The sequence below is a fragment of the Pseudocercospora fijiensis genome, assembly GCF_000340215.1.
Source record: "Pseudocercospora fijiensis CIRAD86 unplaced genomic scaffold MYCFIscaffold_4, whole genome shotgun sequence".
In the NCBI taxonomy this organism is placed as follows: domain Eukaryota; kingdom Fungi; phylum Ascomycota; class Dothideomycetes; order Mycosphaerellales; family Mycosphaerellaceae; genus Pseudocercospora; species Pseudocercospora fijiensis.
In genome coordinates this window covers 382737-401862 of record NW_006921535.1, presented here as the reverse complement: position 1 = coordinate 401862, position 19126 = coordinate 382737, and the positions used below count along the sequence as shown (strand labels likewise).

The 19126-nt window shown below is 51.7% G+C and overlaps 7 protein-coding genes across 7 annotated transcripts; 3 read left to right on the top strand and 4 right to left on the bottom strand.

The window, feature by feature from the left end:
- Positions 1-107: 107 nt before the first annotated feature.
- Positions 108-2409, bottom strand: MYCFIDRAFT_174151 (uncharacterized protein; the record flags this gene model as incomplete). Its single annotated transcript, XM_007927885.1, has 10 exons — positions 108-122; positions 149-182; positions 205-1710; positions 1751-1793; positions 1822-1885; positions 1921-1959; positions 1983-2009; positions 2041-2128; positions 2166-2337; positions 2397-2409. The coding sequence occupies 10 exons, from the start codon at positions 2407-2409 to the stop codon at positions 108-110; spliced, it is 2001 nt and encodes a 666-aa protein (XP_007926076.1).
- A 42-nt stretch (positions 2410-2451) lies between these two features.
- Positions 2452-3291, top strand: MYCFIDRAFT_211091 (uncharacterized protein). Its single transcript, XM_007927884.1, has one exon. The coding sequence runs from the start codon at positions 2680-2682 to the stop codon at positions 3238-3240; it is 561 nt and encodes a 186-aa protein (XP_007926075.1). The 5' UTR covers positions 2452-2679; the 3' UTR covers positions 3241-3291.
- A 3796-nt stretch (positions 3292-7087) lies between these two features.
- MYCFIDRAFT_174149 (uncharacterized protein) lies at positions 7088-8748 on the bottom strand (the record flags this gene model as incomplete). The annotated part of the gene is made up of 8 exons (XM_007927883.1): positions 7088-7111; positions 7154-7506; positions 7550-7576; positions 7625-7716; positions 7752-8418; positions 8447-8469; positions 8505-8712; positions 8736-8748. 8 exons carry the CDS (start codon positions 8746-8748, stop codon positions 7088-7090), a joined length of 1407 nt encoding a protein of 468 aa, XP_007926074.1.
- A 41-nt stretch (positions 8749-8789) lies between these two features.
- MYCFIDRAFT_136280 (uncharacterized protein) lies at positions 8790-12816 on the top strand (the record flags this gene model as incomplete). The annotated part of the gene is made up of 2 exons (XM_007927882.1): positions 8790-9657; positions 9710-12816. 2 exons carry the CDS (start codon positions 8790-8792, stop codon positions 12814-12816), a joined length of 3975 nt encoding a protein of 1324 aa, XP_007926073.1.
- Positions 12817-13996: 1180 nt separating this feature from the next.
- Positions 13997-15527, top strand: MYCFIDRAFT_163939 (uncharacterized protein). Its single transcript, XM_007927881.1, has one exon. It carries the CDS (start codon positions 14093-14095, stop codon positions 15404-15406), a length of 1314 nt encoding a protein of 437 aa, XP_007926072.1. The 5' UTR covers positions 13997-14092; the 3' UTR covers positions 15407-15527.
- A 146-nt stretch (positions 15528-15673) lies between these two features.
- Positions 15674-17017, bottom strand: MYCFIDRAFT_36578 (uncharacterized protein; the record flags this gene model as incomplete). The annotated part of the gene is made up of 1 exon (XM_007927573.1): positions 15674-17017. The coding sequence occupies one exon, from the start codon at positions 17015-17017 to the stop codon at positions 15674-15676; it is 1344 nt and encodes a 447-aa protein (XP_007925764.1).
- A 266-nt stretch (positions 17018-17283) lies between these two features.
- On the bottom strand, positions 17284-18888 carry MYCFIDRAFT_36619 (uncharacterized protein; the record flags this gene model as incomplete). The annotated part of the gene is made up of 1 exon (XM_007927575.1): positions 17284-18888. The coding sequence occupies one exon, from the start codon at positions 18886-18888 to the stop codon at positions 17284-17286; it is 1605 nt and encodes a 534-aa protein (XP_007925766.1).
- Positions 18889-19126: the final 238 nt, after the last annotated feature.

Genomic DNA, 19126 nt, shown 5'->3' with positions numbered 1-19126 from the left:
AGGGCTGAGGATGAGCTTCATCTTAGTAGCCTCTTCCAGCACGCAGCCACCGCCATCCCTACAAACTTATTAGCAAGAATTGCTGGCTCGCGGAGAGGCCAATGAGCTCACCGATGCATGCCCTGCACAAACATGTTTGCCAGCTCACACAGATGACCGATCGAAAAGGTTGGACGATTTCGCTCATGCTGTGTCATTAACCACAAGTAGCTGGACATCTCGCGATTGATTGTTTCTGCGACAGTCCATAGCTCAGGTCCTTCGTCCTCGATGTAGACATTGGTCTCGAAGTATGGATAGTCGTCGAGAAGGTCAATGTCGGCAGAGAACTCGATACCTTCTTCCACGCGGTGACGGCCCTGGAGCGTGATCTTCGTGATCAGTCTGATATGATCAGGCCCGACCGACTTCAGCCACTTCTTGAACCTGTGGCAGGTACGCTGATAGTCCGTCCATGAGAAGCGCCATGAGAAGGCGTTGTGCGTGTAGTAGACTGGCAGGCATTGAGCTCTGATCTCTTTGCAGGCCAGCAAGATGCCTGGTTCTTCGATTTCGTACAGCATGCCGGTGAGCTCCTCACTGTCATAGCGCTCGATATCATCGGAATCCTTTTCGGGGTTGACTTCAGCCTGAATTCCACCGAAGAACCTCGATCGATGGGAGCATTGAGGGCAGTTGAAAATCCCACATGCACCAGTATCATGGCTCTCAATATCGTCCGAGTTTTCGGAGTCATGATCCTCATCATCTTCGGATTCATCGCCTTCAATGTCCAAGATGCTGTCGTTCTTGCTGTAACGACCTACTACGGAGGACTCGCTGGCGTCAGATTCCGACTGCTCTTCGAGTTTGATGCGATTGGGGCCGTGGGCGAGGTCAAGTTCAGACGCGTCTTCGAAGACAATGGAGTTCTCGCTGTCTTCCTCCCCCTGTCTGCCCAGGTCGAGCATATCCTCTTGCGCTTCGACTGATGCCTCAGGGCCCGATTCGGACTCCTCGCCTCCATCTTCCGACTCGTCGTTGATGAAGTTGAGATCGTCAGCGGTTCGCTTGTAGACGGCATGAGTCGGCATTCCGAGAGTGTGGGCAGACGAGAATCGCAGAGTGGGCTCGACCCAGCTACCAGCAGCGGCGCTGTCGTCACTAGCTACGGGTCGATATAAGGTAGTCCAGTGGCAAGGCTCGGTGTTATCAATCTTTCCGTCGCAGTTCAGTCTTTCGGGATGCTCCACGAGCTCAGTGAGGATTAGATCCACATCATCAATATGAGGCTCAACCTTTCGTGGTAGGCCACGAGGCAGGAACACAGCCGTACGGTCATGATCGTACACGGCAAGCTCATAGATGCGCTTGCGGATGTTGTCGGGCAGATGGAGGAAGCCGATCTTCTCGGCTTTGGCTCGTGTCGGCTTAGGAGGCAGAAGGAAGCCTCGCGAGGAAGCTGCTGCTGGGCGGCCTTCGCAAATTGGCTCCACTGATGTGGCCGGATCAGAGGAAGGAAGGCCAGACATGCTGAGAGTTGAGCTCGGCATGGAAGGAAGAGGCAAGGGCGATAGCAGCGACTTGGCCGAAGAACAATGCTGCTGGTATGTTGGATGCCCGCTGCGTGAAATCGAGAAGAAAATCTGCCGGGTCCGAGTGGTCTTGTGTATTCCTCCCCTTTCCTCTCTTGTCTTGTCTTGGCTCGCTGCCTGATGAAAAGGTGGGGCGCTCGCACCTGCTCTTGCCTCGCCTCCTCTTCGACCAGCACGCATCTTCCATCATCCAGGACTTCTCGAACATCACCATCATGACTGGGCAAACGCGTACTAGAAGCTTTACCAGGATTCGCGAAAAGCTTCGCTGACGTCTGCACGTTATCAAAGTGTTGCTGCAGCTTCCGATCCTGCAACCACCACAACGACTCGTCTACTAAAACACGGGACGAGATTCCGCCTTATGGACTGATGACCAGCTGAACTACGAATTCGCGTCAGCACCACAATACCGCACCCATCAACAACACTCTCCTAACTTGCGAGAAGTGAAATTCATTTTCACTGTCGTCTCTCGTCCTGTCTCAGAAGTCACAAGCAGTGATGCATCAAGATGAGCGTCTGCTTGAGTGTTTTCGAGAGAGTGGATGTTCCTCGTGAGGCAGACACAAGTTGGCCATAGGCGTCCACGAAACGCATCCAGCCCAGCACATATACTCATCATGCTTCTGAAGATAAGCAAGCAAAAGAATATCCAGAATTACAGTACCGCTGTTCGGCAGAAGTAGGAAGAAGCATGTGATCCAGCGATTTTTGAAACAACGCCGTTCCACACCGGTCGCCGACGAAGCGATGTTAATGGCTCACACCGCGCCTCGAGAATAGTTGCGGCGATAGCACGACGCTAAGAATTTGGATGACGCTGGGGAACCATTTGATTCCTTATTGGTATGTAGTGTACGGTAGGTCTCACAACCTGTTTATATGCCGCATCTGCTGCTGTAATTCTATATTCCGAAGTGACTTTCAATTCATTGATTTTGCGCATTACTTCTCGCCAGGACCGTGGATACCAGATGTGGAAATTCAATTCCTGCGGTGATTGAAGAGAGGGATTGATTACGACCTTACTTTCTCCAAGCAGGCATCTGGCAAACGATCCAAATCTGAATCATCGCATCTTCATGAATACACAACCCCCACCATGATCTCCACCAAACCCCTCGACACCCTCCGAAAAGACAGCATGCTCGACCTCACCCCACCCTCCCTCCCCCTCTCCCACCAAGACCCAAAATCGACTCACAGCACCACAACCCTCGGAAACGGCCGTGACGGCCTCCGCGCCTTACCCCCTACGATGAAAACCCCCTCTTCCCGAATGCTCAAAGCGCTGCTCGAACGCAAATGCCTGACTCACATCGACGCGATCAATTCCCGAGATTTTTTCGACGAAGCGGGTGGTATCTGGCTTGATAAAGCGGAAAACTGGAAGGCGGAGATTTCGTTTCTTTCGTCGAGGTCGATGGGGGTGGAGGAGTATGTGGAGGTTTGGAAGAAGATGACGAGGCTTTATCCGGAGATGAGGGTGAGCTGTGTGGAGATGAGGACAGAGGTTAAAGGGGTGGGGACGGCGGAGTTGAGGTTTGGGGTGGAGGTTATGGGTATGCCGGTTGGTGTTGTGAGGAGGAGTGTTTGTTTGGCGAGTTTTGAGGTTGTTGAGGGGAGGTGGTTGGCTACGAGGTTTAGGAGTTTGGATGGGTGAGGGGTGGGGTGGAGGGGAGGTGGGGGGGGGGGGATTCAACATCTGTTATCGTTCTGGAGGGAGTCTTGTTTTGTCTGGATGTTGACAAGTTCCCTGTTGCAAGCTCTGGTCTTACGGAAGATCGCAGGACCAGGCTTGGCGGGATGCCGATGGCTTTTTGATCTCGGCTTACTCAGGCATTCTTCAGCTTGGCGGGACATCAACAGGCGGCATCTGGCGGGCGATATTCAGAACAGATCCCTCAATGGCCCACGGTCCACGGCGGCCGAACGAGATGCCACATGATCTGACTGGTGGCCACGCCGGTCTCAACAAACCACCCTCTGGAAGTCTTATAGCCTCATTCGACGGAGGTGGGAAGCGTATGCCCGAAGTCGATAGCTGGCATGGAATAGCCTGCCTTCGTTGGTGTTGATTGGGCTTCCATCAGCTTGAAGCCGGCAGCTCGAGTGGGCCTTGCGCAGCACAAATACCGATACGGAGAAGTGCTAGTCATGGCCACGCCGCCACGGCAAGATACGGCACCTCGAGACTAAACCGAGCCCCAGCTACCCGCCCGAGCCCCAGCATAACCCGAGATTACGAGATCGGCTGTTCTATACAAAATCGCGTGTAGAAGCGGATAATCGCGTCGCTGCAGCCCCTCCGCCCGGGCAACTACCACTATACTACTGCTAGTAGCTATAAAGCTAAAGTTTGTTAGCAAATTAGTAGTATAGCAAAATTCAAGGTATTATTAGTTGTTAGCTATCTACTTAGGTCTAAGCGGATTGCGACCTGCCGCCTTATAACTACGCGAAGCTATATATACTAGCTTATATTAGTCTCTTAGTTGCTAACTAGCCTGCTACTATATATAATACTACTACTAAGTAAACTAATAGTGCTATTGCTATAGCACCTAGTAATAAAGTAGCCGCCCTATTAGCTATATAAGCGACTATTATTATTAGTGCTAGTATTGTTACTAAGTAGCCTATCGTTATTATTGCTTATATAATACCGCCTGCTAGCGGCTACTATTAGCTTATTACCTCGCTCGCTCTTCTTCCGCCTATAGACGTTAGTTCTTACGTACTTATAGGTCTTTAATCTCTCGGCGAAGTAGATCTAGCTTAGAAGGTAGCTCCGGAGCGACTAGAAGTAATAATAAAGGCTTAACTCGTAGATTATAACACTTAAAGCCGGCTAGATAGCAAGCGGAGCTATACGGTCGATTAGCCTTCTAGTAAGGGCATTATTAAGTGCGGCATTAGCTCTTTACGCACTTATAGTAGTTAGTAACTGTAGTACGAAGTTATATAAGAGATACGCCTAGTTCTAAGGCAAAGTCGACTATTCTAGCCGTTAGAGTCTTCCGCTTCTTAGTTACTATAACCTTATTTAAGTCGTCTAATTCTCGAGCCGTTGCTATACGCTTTATAGTATATAATATCGCTCCGCTAGTAAGAGGTTTACGGTTGCTATAGATTACTTCTAGTTCTCGTAGATTATACGTTCTACGGAAGTTAATTAACTAGTGCTTATAGAAGTAGCTTAGTAATAGTATAGCGCGGCTTCTACCTATTTCGAGAAGCTTTATAATATCGTATTTATAAGGATAACTATACGTCTTACGAAGGTAGTCGTTATAGCGGCATTGTAAGTAGGGGCACGAGTACGCCGAGTGCTTAATCTCGTTACCGTTGTCGTTAGTTATAGTCCGTAGAAGGTCGTTAGTACGTTAATATAGATTCTTAACCTCGAGAAGGCAGTAATCGCTTATAACTCGAGAAACGCTCGCCTAAAATAGTCTAGTAAGTGCTTTATTATACCTCTTTAGGTTCTTAGTAAGGCGGATACGACGGCGATTATACCCTTTATTCTACTAGTTAAGAAGGCTCTTAAATAAGGTAAAGATATCGTAGCGGCTGCTATAGTTAAGCTAGACTTTAATACGTCTATACGTAGCTTTAACTCGCGAGGTTGTTTTATAGCTAAAGTGTAGAACTTCGTTAGTCTAGTAGTCGACAATATAAGTCCTATAGTACTACTAGTTATTATTAAGACAGGCCTTAAACATAGGATAGACGTTGTCTAGTTTCCGAGCGTTCTCGTTAAACTCGGCTTTAGTTTAACTATAGATAGTGTAGGCGAACAACCGTAGAAACTTGCTAGTTTGAGGACTATTAGTCTAAGAGCCGTCGGTGCCCTTTACTTAACTAAATTCGCTACGCTCCTTACGGATACGAGTTAATATATCTTGCTATAGATACTAGTCGCAGACGATATTTAATAAGCCTAGATAGACCTCCTTAATCGCTAGCATTAAGGCGACTTCTCGATTAGTAGTAATAACGAGAGGCAGCGGATAACTAGCCTGTTTAAGACCCTTCCGTAGTAACTATAACAAAGTAGTAAAATCGGCTTAATTAGGCTTCGGTCGAATAAGTCTAACGCCGAGCTTAATAGTATTATTTATCGGTCTAGTAGCGACAATATCTAGAAGCTCGAGGTTATAAATATTAGTTAAATACGTCGTATTAATAATAAGGGTATATAGCGTATTCTTAAAGGCCTCGAGAGACTTAGGGTAGAGCGCAACTATACTTCGAATAGTACTGTTCTCGGGGTTCTCGTAAATGTCGTAGAATATACTATTCTCGTCTAATAACCTAACTATCCGCTAAGCCTAGTTTATCTATTATCGAGCGTCTATATTGCGAGCCTATGCGACATTCCGTACGTCCTTTGGCTTAAGAATAATACTACGGCCGCGGAAGTAGGCTATAATCTTCGAGGTTAGCATACGAGACTGCTATAAGCGCTCTAGTTGTTTAAGGAACTCCGCGGATCTCGAGCGGCGCCTATATATAGCAAGAGCGACGATATCGTCCTTCTTATAGTTATAGAAGCAGTAATCTTCTTTAGTAGAATACTAGATAACCTATTAACCTTTAGGCTAGCTCGGGTCGATAGTAATAGCGTAGAAGTAGAATTTATAACCTATTTTCTTCGAGGTTAACTTCCGCTTTATTACTTCCTTCTAGGTACGCTTATCTAGTAAGCCGAAGTAACTATATACCTAGCGGTAGCGATATTTAATACTATTCTTATTCTTCTACGGCTTATACTACTTAAACTCGTATCTAGTCGCTTTTCCGAAGATATAGATATACGACTTAAAAGCTCGATAAGACGGAAACTACGACTCGCGCGGTATTAGACTACGAGAGCGCTCCTTTAGTAAGAATAGGTGCTTCTAAGGTCGTAGCGATACTAACCTATTATTAGATAAAGCGATACGCTCGCGAGGTAGGCTTAGTAAGCGATAGCGACCTCGAATACGCGTCTCCGAGACAAATCGGACCTCTTTACCTTTAATACCTTTAATACCTTTAATATCTTTAATACCGTCTACCGCCGAGAGCGCGCTTTCGTTTACTGCTAAGAGCGTACCTTCGTCTATCGCCGAGAGCGCGCCTTCGATACTGTCTATAATACCGTCTATAATACTATCTATCGCTGCCTCCGCCGCCTCCGCTACCTCCGCCGCCTCTACTATCTCCGCCGCCTCTATTGCCTCTACTACCTCTACTATCTCTGCCGTACTACTAGTAATAAGATTATCGAGAAACTCTTCGTATAATAGAGATTTAGCTATTTTCGATAGTTGCTAGGTAATCTACTATAAAAGAGGGAAGGAATGCGAATTTTAGGTATATAGTAGATTTAAGTAGAATTCCTTCCTAGGTAACGCGCTACGCGCCCGTTAATAATACTAACTAAGAACGGAAATAGCCTATATTAGGTAGACAGGGCACGTAATTCTATACAAAGCCGATTCTATAATAGTGCTAGCACCGGGTTATGCTAGGGCTCGGGCGGGTAGCTGGGGCTCGGTTTAGTCTCGAGGGATACGGCATTGCCTCACAAGCCCAATGCAAGTTCGACGGTAAATTTTCGGGCCCATGTGTACATACGTAAGATCTCTATATACGAGGAGAGTTCGCGGACATTTGAGCAGCAGCGAGTCTAGGAGGGCCGGCCGACGTTGCTTGCTGTCAGGAGAGAATGTTGACGTCGAGTTGTATGTAGACGTCACTGGCAGGCTTGTGGTGTTCAGGCATGCCAGAGGTTGAGACAGGGCATTGCAAGAGATGGCTGTCGGAGTTGGCTTGGCAGTGCCGGGGCTTCTGTGGGTAGTAGCTGAGAGCCCTTTTGAAGTGGCATTGGTATTGTTGTTTGCTAGCTGGAAGCTGGAAGAGCAAATTTCAAGATCTATAGCTCAGCATACATCGATCATCATCGTCGTCGTCGCATGTTAAACGCCTCGCTGATATGATCCAGGATACGCCTGGTTGGAGGTATAGGGTTCAGGCCGCGATTTATACAGCCGGCGCACAGGCCGGATGACGTCGACTTGCATGGAGCCAAATAACGTTGTGTCCCTGAATTGATGTGATTGGATGTGGGGTGGGGGAGGCAGTTCCTGTACTCGTGTTTCGAAGAAATGAGAGATGTGTATCTACTGCAGCTGCAACGGGAGGTGGATGGCATAATAATAGGAGGAAGTGTTCATTGGTTGTATCACATGGCGCGCGCGTGAAATGAGGCACATCATCATACCCGTACCGCTTGACCGCTTGGCTCTGACGCAGGTCGCACAGACGTACATAAGGCCATGTGCCGCCTCGTCCTCAAAGCGAGGTGAAAGGTCACGTGCAGAGAAACGGAAGCGAGGGGATGGTGGAGATGGCAGCGGTTCGTGCGATGCTGCCGTGCACCACGCTCCGTCACAAAGTCGGCGGCGTTGATACTGCTGTGCGAAGGAGCCGTGTTTGGGCTTGGGCCGAAAGGCAAATAATGAACAGTCATCACGTCCGACAAAGGGTCTCGTCTGATGATGGGACGCCACGAGTGTTTTTAGCTTAGAGCCCAGTAGGCCGAACCTTCTTGCGGGCGTTGGAATGACCCCTTCTTGTTGTCTGATGAACATTGCGGTCTTTGATCCTGTCTGCTGCAACGCGTGGAGCACCAAAATTCGCAGCGGCCGAGTTGCGCGCGCTGTGGACTCGACTCCAGCCGGTATCCTGGGAGGCGGCAGGGATCTCGGTGGAAGGGCAGGGCAGGGCAGTGCGAGAGAGAAGGGTCGCCCCGTAGCATTCGCAAGCCCACTGTGCTGTGCTAGCTGTGCGTCTGCGTCTGCTGCTCTGCTCTATACTACTCTTGCCAGGCCCAGTTCTAGTCCTACACCGACGCGCCATTCTATCTCCCTCATTCACTGCACCGCCCCATCGGCCCGGACAGCGACACCGCCGACGACGACTACCATTCCGCCCGACGACGCACCATCCACCACACATCTATAGTCCCTAGGACCTGCCTGGTACATGCCGCACCCGCCCTCCTTCACAGGCTGAGATCGAGCGGGCTGCACAAGCTCGTGATCGGTCAACGCGCCAGCACTCGTCACGACGAAGCGCCCACACCCTTCACCCACCCAGGCGCAGCACTGCAAGCTGCCATGTACGCCTAGTCTTCTTCACTCCCGCACCGCCTCCACCAAGATGCCGCACGAAGAAACATCCGCCGCCGTCGCCAGCATACTGTCCAACTTTGCCAAGCAGTATACGCCCTTTGAGACCGACTCATTTCCCGCTTCCGCTATAGCGAATGGCATCAAGAGTAATCAAATCACCCTGCCTGGCGAGGATACTGTCGAGAAGCGCACCCTCGAGCGCGAGTTGACAGGCCTTGCGACACGGATACAGATTCTCGAGGCACGAGTGGCTGGCGGACCTAGCTCGCTCCCTATAACCCCCAACGAGCCTCTCTCCTTAGCCTTTCCCGCCGACAATCCATCCTCACCCAAAGTTGCTGCCCTGAATCCGCGGCAACGCTCAGCATCATGGGTGAACAGCCTCCTCGCCAAGCACGAGGGCGAGGCAGCCCCACGACAGCTTACCGAAGAGCAATTCAACGTCCTCCGAGATCACATCGACCAGCAAGCCCAAGAAATTCGAACCCAAAAAGACTTCATCGACGGCATAAAGCAGCAACTGCACGATCAACGCAATGCTACGCAAGCCGCGCTGAATACCCTGGGCAACTCTCAGTCAATAGAGCAGCTCAAGCGCGAGATTGAGAAGAACGCCCAGATCAACCAAACCTACCAAAAGGTCCTCCGAGAGATTGGCACCATTATCACTGCTGTCGCGAAGGGAGATCTCAGCAAGAAGGTGCTCATCCATGCAACCGAAAAGGACCCGGAGATTGCTAGATTTAAGGAAACCATCAACACAATGGTGGACCAGTTGCAGGACTTTGCCAGCCAGGTCACGCATCTGGCGAAGCAAGTAGGCACGGAAGGACGTCTCGGCGGCCAGGCTGTTGTCCCAGGAGTGGACGGCATCTGGGCCGAGCTAACGCAAAATGGTCAGTGTGGAGTAGTGATGTATTCTAACGATAAATCGCTAACGTCTCGCAGTCAATGTTATGGCCCAAAATTTGACCGATCAAGTACGCGAGATTGCAGTTGTCACCACTGCGGTCGCACAAGGTGATCTCAGCCGCAAGATTCAACGACCCGCCAAAGGGGAGATTCTTCAACTTCAGCAAACTATAAATGAGATGGTGGGTCAATTACGAACCTTCGCTACGGAAGTCACGCGCGTGGCTCGCGATGTGGGCACAGAAGGTATCCTCGGTGGACAAGCACAGATCGAAGGCGTACAGGGCATGTGGAACGACCTGACTGTCAACGTCAACGCCATGGCGAACAACCTGACCTCGCAGGTGCGCGACATTGCGCAGGTCACAACCGCCGTGGCCCGAGGCGACCTCACACAAGAAGTGAAAGCGCAGTGCAAGGGCGAAATCTTGGCACTGAAGACCACCATCAACTCCATGGTGGGTCAGCTTCGACAATTCTCCAGCGAAGTCACCAACTTGGCACGAGAAGTCGGAACCGAGGGCAAGCTGGGAGGTCAAGCACAGGTGCATGGCGTTGAAGGCACGTGGAAGGATCTTACCGAAAATGTGAACGGCATGGCCATGAATCTTACCACACAAGTACGAGAAATCGCAGAAGTGACGACCGCCGTAGCACGAGGTGACCTAAGCAAGAAAGTCGAAGCCGAAGTACAAGGCGAAATTCTAGCCTTGAAGAACACAATCAACTCCATGGTGGACAGGCTTAGCACGTTTGCTTTTGAAGTGAGCAGAGTCGCAAGGGAAGTCGGCAACAAGGGAGTGCTGGGCGGCCAAGCCAAGGTTCAGAACGTCGAGGGCAAATGGAAAGATCTGACCAATAACGTCAACACCATGGCTAACAACTTGACGAGTCAAGTACGAAGTATCTCAGACGTGACGCAAGCCATTGCGCGAGGAGACATGAGTCAAAGGATTACGGTCCATGCTCAGGGTGAAATCCAAACGCTGAAAGATACCATAAATGACATGGTTACGCGACTCGATGCGTGGTCGCTCGCCGTGAAGCGCGTCGCACGCGACGTAGGCGTGGACGGCAAAATGGGCGGCCAAGCTGAAGTCGAAGGCATTACCGGACGCTGGAAAGAGATCACGACGGATGTGAACATAATGGCTCAGAACTTGACGTCTCAAGTGCGTGCTTTCGCCGACATCACCCATGCAGCCATGAAGGGAGACTTCACGAAGATGATCAACGTCGAGGCATCTGGCGAGATGAACGAATTGAAGAACAAGATCAACAAGATGGTTCTCAACTTGCGCGAGAGTATCCAGAAGAACAATCAAGCACGAGAGGCCGCCGAGTTGGCAAACAAGACGAAGTCTGAATTCCTGGCAAACATGTCGCACGAGATCCGGACACCAATGAACGGCATCATCGGAATGACGCAACTTACGCTCGACACGGAGCTTGAACAGAACCAGCGCGACATGCTGAATATTGTCTTCTCCCTGGCGAACAGTCTCCTTACAATCATCGATGATATCCTGGATATCTCAAAGATTGAAGCGAACCGCATGATTCTGGAAGAAGAGCCATTCTCCCTGCGCAGCCTTGTGTTTAACAGCCTCAAGTCGCTGGCAGTGCGTGCCAACGAGAAGGACATCAGTCTGATTTACGATACGGACTCTTCAGTACCGGATTACATTGTTGGTGATTCTTTCCGATTACGGCAGATCATCCTCAATCTCGCAGGCAATGCTATCAAATTCACGGAGCATGGAGAAGTGCGTGTCAAGATCTTTTCGGATGAGACGGTGCAATGCGGCGAGGGTGAGGTTGTCGTCAAGTTCGCGGTGTCTGATACCGGCATTGGCATCCACTCCAACAAGCTCGATCTGATCTTCGACACCTTCCAACAAGCCGATGGATCGACAACACGAAAGTTCGGCGGCACAGGTCTCGGATTGTCCATTTCAAGGAGACTGGTTACATTGATGCGCGGCAAGATGTGGGTGGAGTCAACGTATGGCTCTGGCAGCACCTTTTTCTTCACCTGCATAGTGCGCTTGGGCAATCCCGACGTGCTCAGGGTCATGCCACAGCTTCAGCAATACCGAAAGCACAATGTGCTTTTCGTGGACAATGGCTTCGTGGACAATTCCGACCAGATCGCAAACAGCATCAAGGCACTCGATCTCGTGCCTTGCGTTGTCGGCAATGGCAGAACCCCACCGTCCGAGCTCAACCCAGACGACCAGTACGATTGTGTGATTGTTGACAACAGCGAAACGGCGCAGAAACTTCGTAGCCTGGAGCGGTTCAAGTACATTCCGATTGTCATGCTGGCGCCTGCGATATCGGTCAACTTCAAGACTGCGCTGGAGAACGGGATCTCGAGCTACATGACCACACCATGCTTACCCATTGATCTTGGCAACGCCCTGATTCCAGCGTTGGAAGGACGCGCTGCTCCCATATCAGCTGACCATTCAAGGACCTTTGACATACTTCTGGCAGAGGACAACGCAGTTAACCAGAAACTGGCTGTCAAGATACTGACCAAACACAATCACAAGGTCACCGTGGCCAACAACGGTCTCGAAGCATTCGAAGCGATCAAGAAGAAGCGATTCGATGTCGTGCTGATGGACGTGCAAATGCCCATCATGGGAGGATTCGAAGCCACTGCCAAGATCAGGGAGTACGAACAGCAACACGAGCTGGCAAGGTCTCCGATCATCGCGCTCACGGCACATGCTATGCTTGGTGACCGCGAAAAGTGCATCCAGGCGCAAATGGACGAATACCTCTCCAAGCCTTTGAAACCCAACCAGCTCATTCAGACCATCCTGAAATGTGCAACTCTCGGCGGTGCGTTGCTCGAAAGGAAATCCGATGGCCGCGGCCTCTTGACCGATGAGACAGCAAATTCTGATAGTAGTCCAGATCACAACAGATTACTGACGCCCAAGAGGCCTGGCCTGGCTGACCGAGGGTACACGGAGAATGGACCAAGGGGCCTGGAAAGTCCGGCAATAGTGACTGCCGATCATGAAGACCCTCTTGCGCGGGTGAGTACATGTATGCACCATCTCGTCAGCGAGAACGAGGCTGACATGATGATTGTGCAGGATCTCCTCATTCGCGCGAATTCGAGTTGATTACCGGCCAGTCACACTCGCAAGGAGGCGAATGCACTTTGCGACTTCAGCCCTACCAGGAACGGGTGACGGAATTGATTGTCGATTATTGTCTTCTTTGTATACCCGATTTGGTGCTCTCGACTGGATTGGCTCCTGGGTTAGTTGGGCGCTGTTGGTGTTCTTGGTTACACAATGTATTCTGGAATGAGAACTTGGGGAACGGCAAATTGGCAGACAGGCATGGTGGTCTTGAGAGAGAGAGGGGGGGGGGAGAGAAGCGTTGATTGGATATTCATCGCCGGGGAAAGCCTTTGCGAAGGAAGAGACCGTTGGAGAAATTGTACGTCACGCCTTTCGGTGATGAGTAGTGGGTGGGCGGAGAGCGAAGATGGATGTGCATTATTCTCCAAGCTGGGATGAGCGTTCGGCTACGCTATTGTGTCGTTGGATATGATACCTTTTCATTTACAGTACGTCTCTGCGAAGAGAGAATGTCTCCAAGTAGAAGAAAGATTGATGTCAAAGATTTGGGTATGGGGTATCGTCTATACGTGACCGATTTCGACACCTTTCAGCATGATATGGCGGGGTGGAAGAGGTGAAGAAGTTCTATGGGGAAGCGGAAAACAAGGATCCCTGCCCTGCCCTGCCCTGCCAAGCCGGGACGACCCTCGATGCCTGAGGCCACAACTCCTCAGTCGGTTGCTTTGTAGTGGCGAGATCGGCATGGCGGCAGTGCGCGTCTCCGGACATCGGGACTGCGTGCCGATGCATTCTTCTCCGGGCCTCGCATGATTCGTCAACACAGCGCACTGACGCAAGGAGGCCTTCGATATCACCGAGCAACTTGACGTAACACCAAGCGGCAAGTAAACACCGAGCAAGCGTCCTGTATCGCTCGCCAGCAACATGAATAAAAGATTTGCTCGGCGCGACCTGTTCGTTGCACCACCCAAACAGCCACCGAAGTGCCCGGACGACGATGAGTACCAATGCAGACTCTTCCTTGCACGAGACCAAGTCCGACGACGAGGAGAACGTGCGACGCCCGGCCTTACATCCGAGCCTGTCCAGCGATGGTGTTGATGTCGAACGTGGCAAGACCGAAGCAGAAGCTCCCGAGCAAGATCCGAACATTGTCAGTCCCCAGTGATGATTTTTTGATGATAATGACGACAACATCTCATTGTGCTCGCAGGTCACTTGGGACGGACCGAACGATCAAGCAAACCCCAAGAACTGGTCCTTCAAGCGGAGATGGCTGGCCACTGGCCTCGTCTCTCTGGTCACCTTCATGACGCCGATTGCCTCGTCCATGATCGCTCCATCCGAAGACGCCATCGCTCGAGACCTCCACATCGACTCGCAATTCACCCTGTCGTTGATCTTCTCCATCTTCCTCCTCGCCTTCGCCGTCGGTCCCTTCTTCATCGCTCCCTGCAGCGAGCTATTCGGTCGTGTCATTGTCCTCCAGCTGGCAAACGTCTGGTTTCTGATCTTCAACCTCGTGTGCGGCTTCGCCCAGAATCAACGCCAAATGCTTGCATTCCGCTTCCTGGGAGGACTGGGCGCATGCGCTCCCCAGACCATCGGCGGAGGTGTTTTGTCCGACCTGTGGAGGAATGAAGAACGAGGCATGGCCACGGCACTCTACACCGTCGCCCCCATCATCAGTCCTGCCCTCGGACCCCTCATCGGAGCATGGATCACCGAAAGGACCACGTGGAGATGGTCCTTCTGGTCCGTCACCATCTTCGGCGTCTGCGTCCAAATCCTGATCGCATTCACCCTCCACGAGACGTACGCGCCGAGAATCCTCCAACGGAAAGCCGACACGCTTCGCAAAGAAACCGGCAACCAGAATTTACGCACTCCATACGAGCTGGAAGATCGCCATTGGAAGAAAATCTGGACAAACGCTCTGACCCGACCCGTCATCCTCCTCTTCACCCAACCAATCGTCATGTTCCTCGCCGCCTACATCTCCCTCCTCAACGGCATCATCTACCTCATGCTCTCCACCTTCCCAACCCTCTGGACAAGCCCGGAATACTACAACGAATCCATCGGCATCGGAGGCCTCAACTACCTCTCCCTCATGATCGGCATGACCGCCGGCGCCCAAATCACAGGCCACATTCTCGACCGCATCTACAAGACCCTTTCCGCTCGCTCCCCCACCCAAAAAGGTCGTCCGGAATTCCGCATCCCCATCATCTTCCCCGCAACCATCTTCGTCTCTGGTGGCCTCTTCATGTACGGCTGGTCCGCAGAGGAACATACGCATTGGATCGTGCCGAACCTCGGCGCTTTGATTTTCGGTCTGGGCACCGTGGGCGCGATTGCCGCGCTGCAGAATTTCACGATTGATTGTTATACCGTCTACGCCGCTTCGGCGGTGGGTTCGACGGCTGTGGCGAGGAGTTTGACGGGCTTTGGATTCCCCTTGTTTGCGCCGGCCATGTATGATTCGCTGGGCTGGGGCTGGGGGAATTCGGTTTTGGGCTTTGCGGCGCTTGTTGTGGGACTGTCGGGCGCGAGTGTGCTTTGGTTTTTTGGGGAGGATCTGAGGAAGAGGAGTCCTTTTGCGGCCAGTACGACCGATTGAGGGATGAAAAAGATCTTTTCGATGTAGAGTCGTCGGTTTGATAGATAAGAGAAAAGGTAAGGTCGATCCGAAAGGTTTGATGTTTGCGCGCATCTCCATCGAGCTCGTTTCTATATACGTCACTTCACTCGACAACCTGTAACACCAAGTGAGAAACAGCAGCAACTTTGGGATATAAGTCGAAAAAAAAATAAGAAAAGGCTAGTGAATTTTTGTAGATCCCCTAAGGTCTTTTCAAAAAAAAAAACATAAATCACCCCGCCCTTCTCACCTCAGCAATCCGATATCCTCTTCTCTCGTATCATCATCCCGGAGCTGTACAGAGCGGCGAAAACGAAACCTCTCAACCATTGACGGCACCCTCAGCCCCCAATGCCACACGAGTCCTGCAATGAAACCTACAGCGTCATTCTTGAAAGCCAAGCAGCCAGCGACAGTAATCAGCATAACCATCCACCTGTCACTGCGTTCCTGCTCGGTATGCTCGCCAATCTTCCTCATCACAGACCGACCCTCCTCATTCTCTTCTTCCGCCTGTTCCCAAAGGTCGCGGGATTCCCCTACACTCCGACCAACCTTGCCGAGCTCCACGCCAGCAGCCAAAACCATAATCCCAAGGAGACCGTGAGGGAAGCGTTGGAGGAGTGGAATGATGGCTTCGCCGACGAATATGCCGAGAAGGAGTTTCACGGTGCCGAGAAGGATAATGCTGGAGCCACTGCGTGCTCCGAATCGATATTGTCCCGCTAGACCGCCCGAGCCGTGACAGACCGGCATCGCTCCGAACCAGCATCCAATGAGATTCGCGATCGCGACGGAGAAGCCGATGGACGTTGTGCTGGGTGTTGGTGGAAAGGTGGGAAAGAGGCTGCCGGCGAGGGAAGCCACGGCTAAGACGCTGTTGAGTGTTGTAAGTGGGAGTTGAGGTACGGCCGCATCGATGGCGCCGGTTTTCCAAGCTTTTCCAGACGGGATGAGGAAGGATGGATGCCATGTGCCTGCTGAGAAGTGCTTCGAGCCCGGAATTGCCGCGGCGATCACGAGCCCAATGGCGAAGACGATCAAAGCGTAGGGGATCCGACGATAGAGACTGGCGCCGACCAAGGAGAGGAATGCTGCTATCGCCCAGATTCGGTTATCCCAGGCTGGAGAGGTCCAGTCAAGCGGTTTAATCAGGCTTGAGCCCGCGCTGATGACAAGACTGAGACCCGCACCGACTTGAATGCCTTTGACCACGCTGACTGGCACAACGCGATGTAGCCACTGTAGCAGACCGGTGGCACTCAGCACGAATACGGCAATTCCCATCGTTAGTCCCGCAGCTGCGGTTTCCTGCTGGTCGAAATTTTGGCTGATCGCCACAGCTGCGATGGCTTTCATGGGTTGCACGGGTAAGGGTATCCCGAAGAAGATTCCGGTGAGAAGATTGGCCAGTCCAGAGAAGACAAGGGTGCTTCCAAGGTTGATGGAGCCCTTGAGAGTCATTGCAATCATCAAGGGTAATAGGGTCCCCAGATCGCCCAGGGCACCAGACAGCTCCGCCAGCGGAGCGGTTCGAAGGGTACGTGCATTATGCTGTGCTATCGCTTTGATGTTGGCTTGGAATGTCATTCTGCTGGGTTTCTGGTAGGTCTGTCGCTGGTATGGTGCTGGTGATAGAAATGCAAAAGCGCCAATGAATGCTAACGAGCAGTTTGGCACGATCACATGTCATAAGGTTTCTTGGACGTGGAACAAGTGAAGTCAGCAGGTTGCTCGCGCGTCGTCACCAGAGTGGGCAGGAGCATCCTTGGCAAGAAAAGTCGTGGGGAAGGTGCGTTTGCCGATTGTCAACCCGCGCTCTCCACGCTCATAACTTATTATTATTACGGACAACATCAGCCTGCAAGTACTGTCAATAAAACGCTCATGCGATCCGCCGAGCTTTGCAGGACCATTCTTCCCTCGTCATCAGCTCCAGCCTTCTTTCCAGCTTTCCTCCGACCATCGCCGCCAATCTTTTGATTCCGTGCGTGGACGCCTTTCTCAATCTGAGTCTTAAGCCCAGACAGGTTGTTGTCGAGACAGTGTGACTGCCACAGCGCGCGTAGCAAGCTTTCTGTAAGCAGACTGACCTTGGCGTTGTCGATGATGGATGTATTCGTGGCAGCGCGATGGGCGAATGAAGCTTCAAACTCCCGCTGATCGATAAGACCCCGACAGCTGCTCGAGCCAGTCAATGGTCTGAAGAGCATTTCATTGAAGGAAGCATGCAGGTCGGAGTTCAAGTATGGCTTCATTGGAAGGACGAATTGCTGAAAGATGGCGAGAGGTAAAGGTCTCACAAACTCGGTGAAGAGTGCGAACAGCTCCTCAGTGTCGACGAAAAGTGCAGGTGCAGCAAGACTGAACCTGGTCAACAGGCTGAGAAACCTCTGCCTGATCCGTATTGAGTCTGTTCCGCCAAAGCTCTCAACGCCCGTGCTTGCAAAGGCCGCTTCAGGAGTTTCGTCCGAATCTTCTTCTTCATGCGCAGCATTTTCATGCGATGATGCTCCGCTGCGACGACTCCTCTTGGAAGCAGTCGTTCCGGATCTCGATGCTCTGGATCTACTCTCGGGACTGTCCTCGCCTGATTCATCGTCAAAGTAGTCCCCATATTCCTCGTTGTCCAGATCCAGTTTGCGTTTGTTCGAAAGGCGTTCATCCTGTTTCTTCTTCGGCGGTCTTGTCTCATTCTTCCATATCTCTGGGAATTGTGCCAGACTCTGCGTACTGCCATCTGCTGTAATGGCTCGCATGACTCGGCGGTTGTTCTGCCTGCCCGCTCCGACTGAGGAAAGATACTGCGCAATCAATGTGCTTGATAAATCAGTACCTTTGGGCCGCTTTGTTTGTTCGGGCGCGCAGGCATCAAGATCTGCTTCAATAACATCGAGAACCAGGTCAAGCCACGACCGCCATCTTGTCCATCGTGTCTTGTATTTCACGCTGCAGTTGAAGGCCCAGCCCACTACGGCCCAGAAATCTTCAGCATTCTCTGCCAAGGACTGCTTGTCTGCGTACTGGCTGCGGATTTGAGCGTTGTCCTCCTCTTCACTTGTACCATTCGCATTTCCCTGTCGTGTACTAGCTCTTCTGGTCCGCTCTGTCTTACGAGAAGCAACTCCAAATCTCAGCCCCTCCTTCAGTCCACTTTCCTCGATAATGGTGGTTTCGGCTAGGGTTCGAAGATAGCCCATTGCTGCCTCAGCAGCTGCATGTTTGTCGACCGATTCTGTTCGGCTCGTGAACGATGGATGGATGGCGAGTGTTGACGCAAGCGCCAAGTGCTGTACTGGCGGAACGCATGCGGGTGCCTCGACATCTGGACCTGAAGTCAGGCTGCTCGACAGGAGAGCGTAGGCGTTGGAATAGAGCTGCTCTTCCAAGCAGATGGTGCATTGATCGAGCACAGTCGGCGGGATGCTCTTCACCTTCCGTCGTTTCCTCGCTGGTGGCATGTGTAGAGTCGCTTGGCTCGCCTGCGTGTTGTCCTGTGTGTTGGACATGGAGGCCTGCGACGACGCGATGTCTGGGTTCTCGAACACACTACGTCCGACAACAGGCATGTGTCGAAGCTCCTTCAAGAGCCGAGAGCCTTTGGGCGGCATTTTGAGCTATGTGGTCCAGTCAGAGTTACATTCACTTGGTGGTCCAGTGTTGCATGTGAGAGTCCTGTTGACGGAAGACGCGACGCGT

Bases quoted from the DNA above. Each gene is read 5' to 3' on its own strand.
- MYCFIDRAFT_211091 (XM_007927884.1), top strand. From the start codon at position 2,680: ATGATCTCCACCAAACCCCTCGACACCCTCCGAAAAGACAGCATGCTC.
- MYCFIDRAFT_163939 (XM_007927881.1), top strand. From the start codon at position 14,093: ATGACGCCGATTGCCTCGTCCATGATCGCTCCATCCGAAGACGCCATC.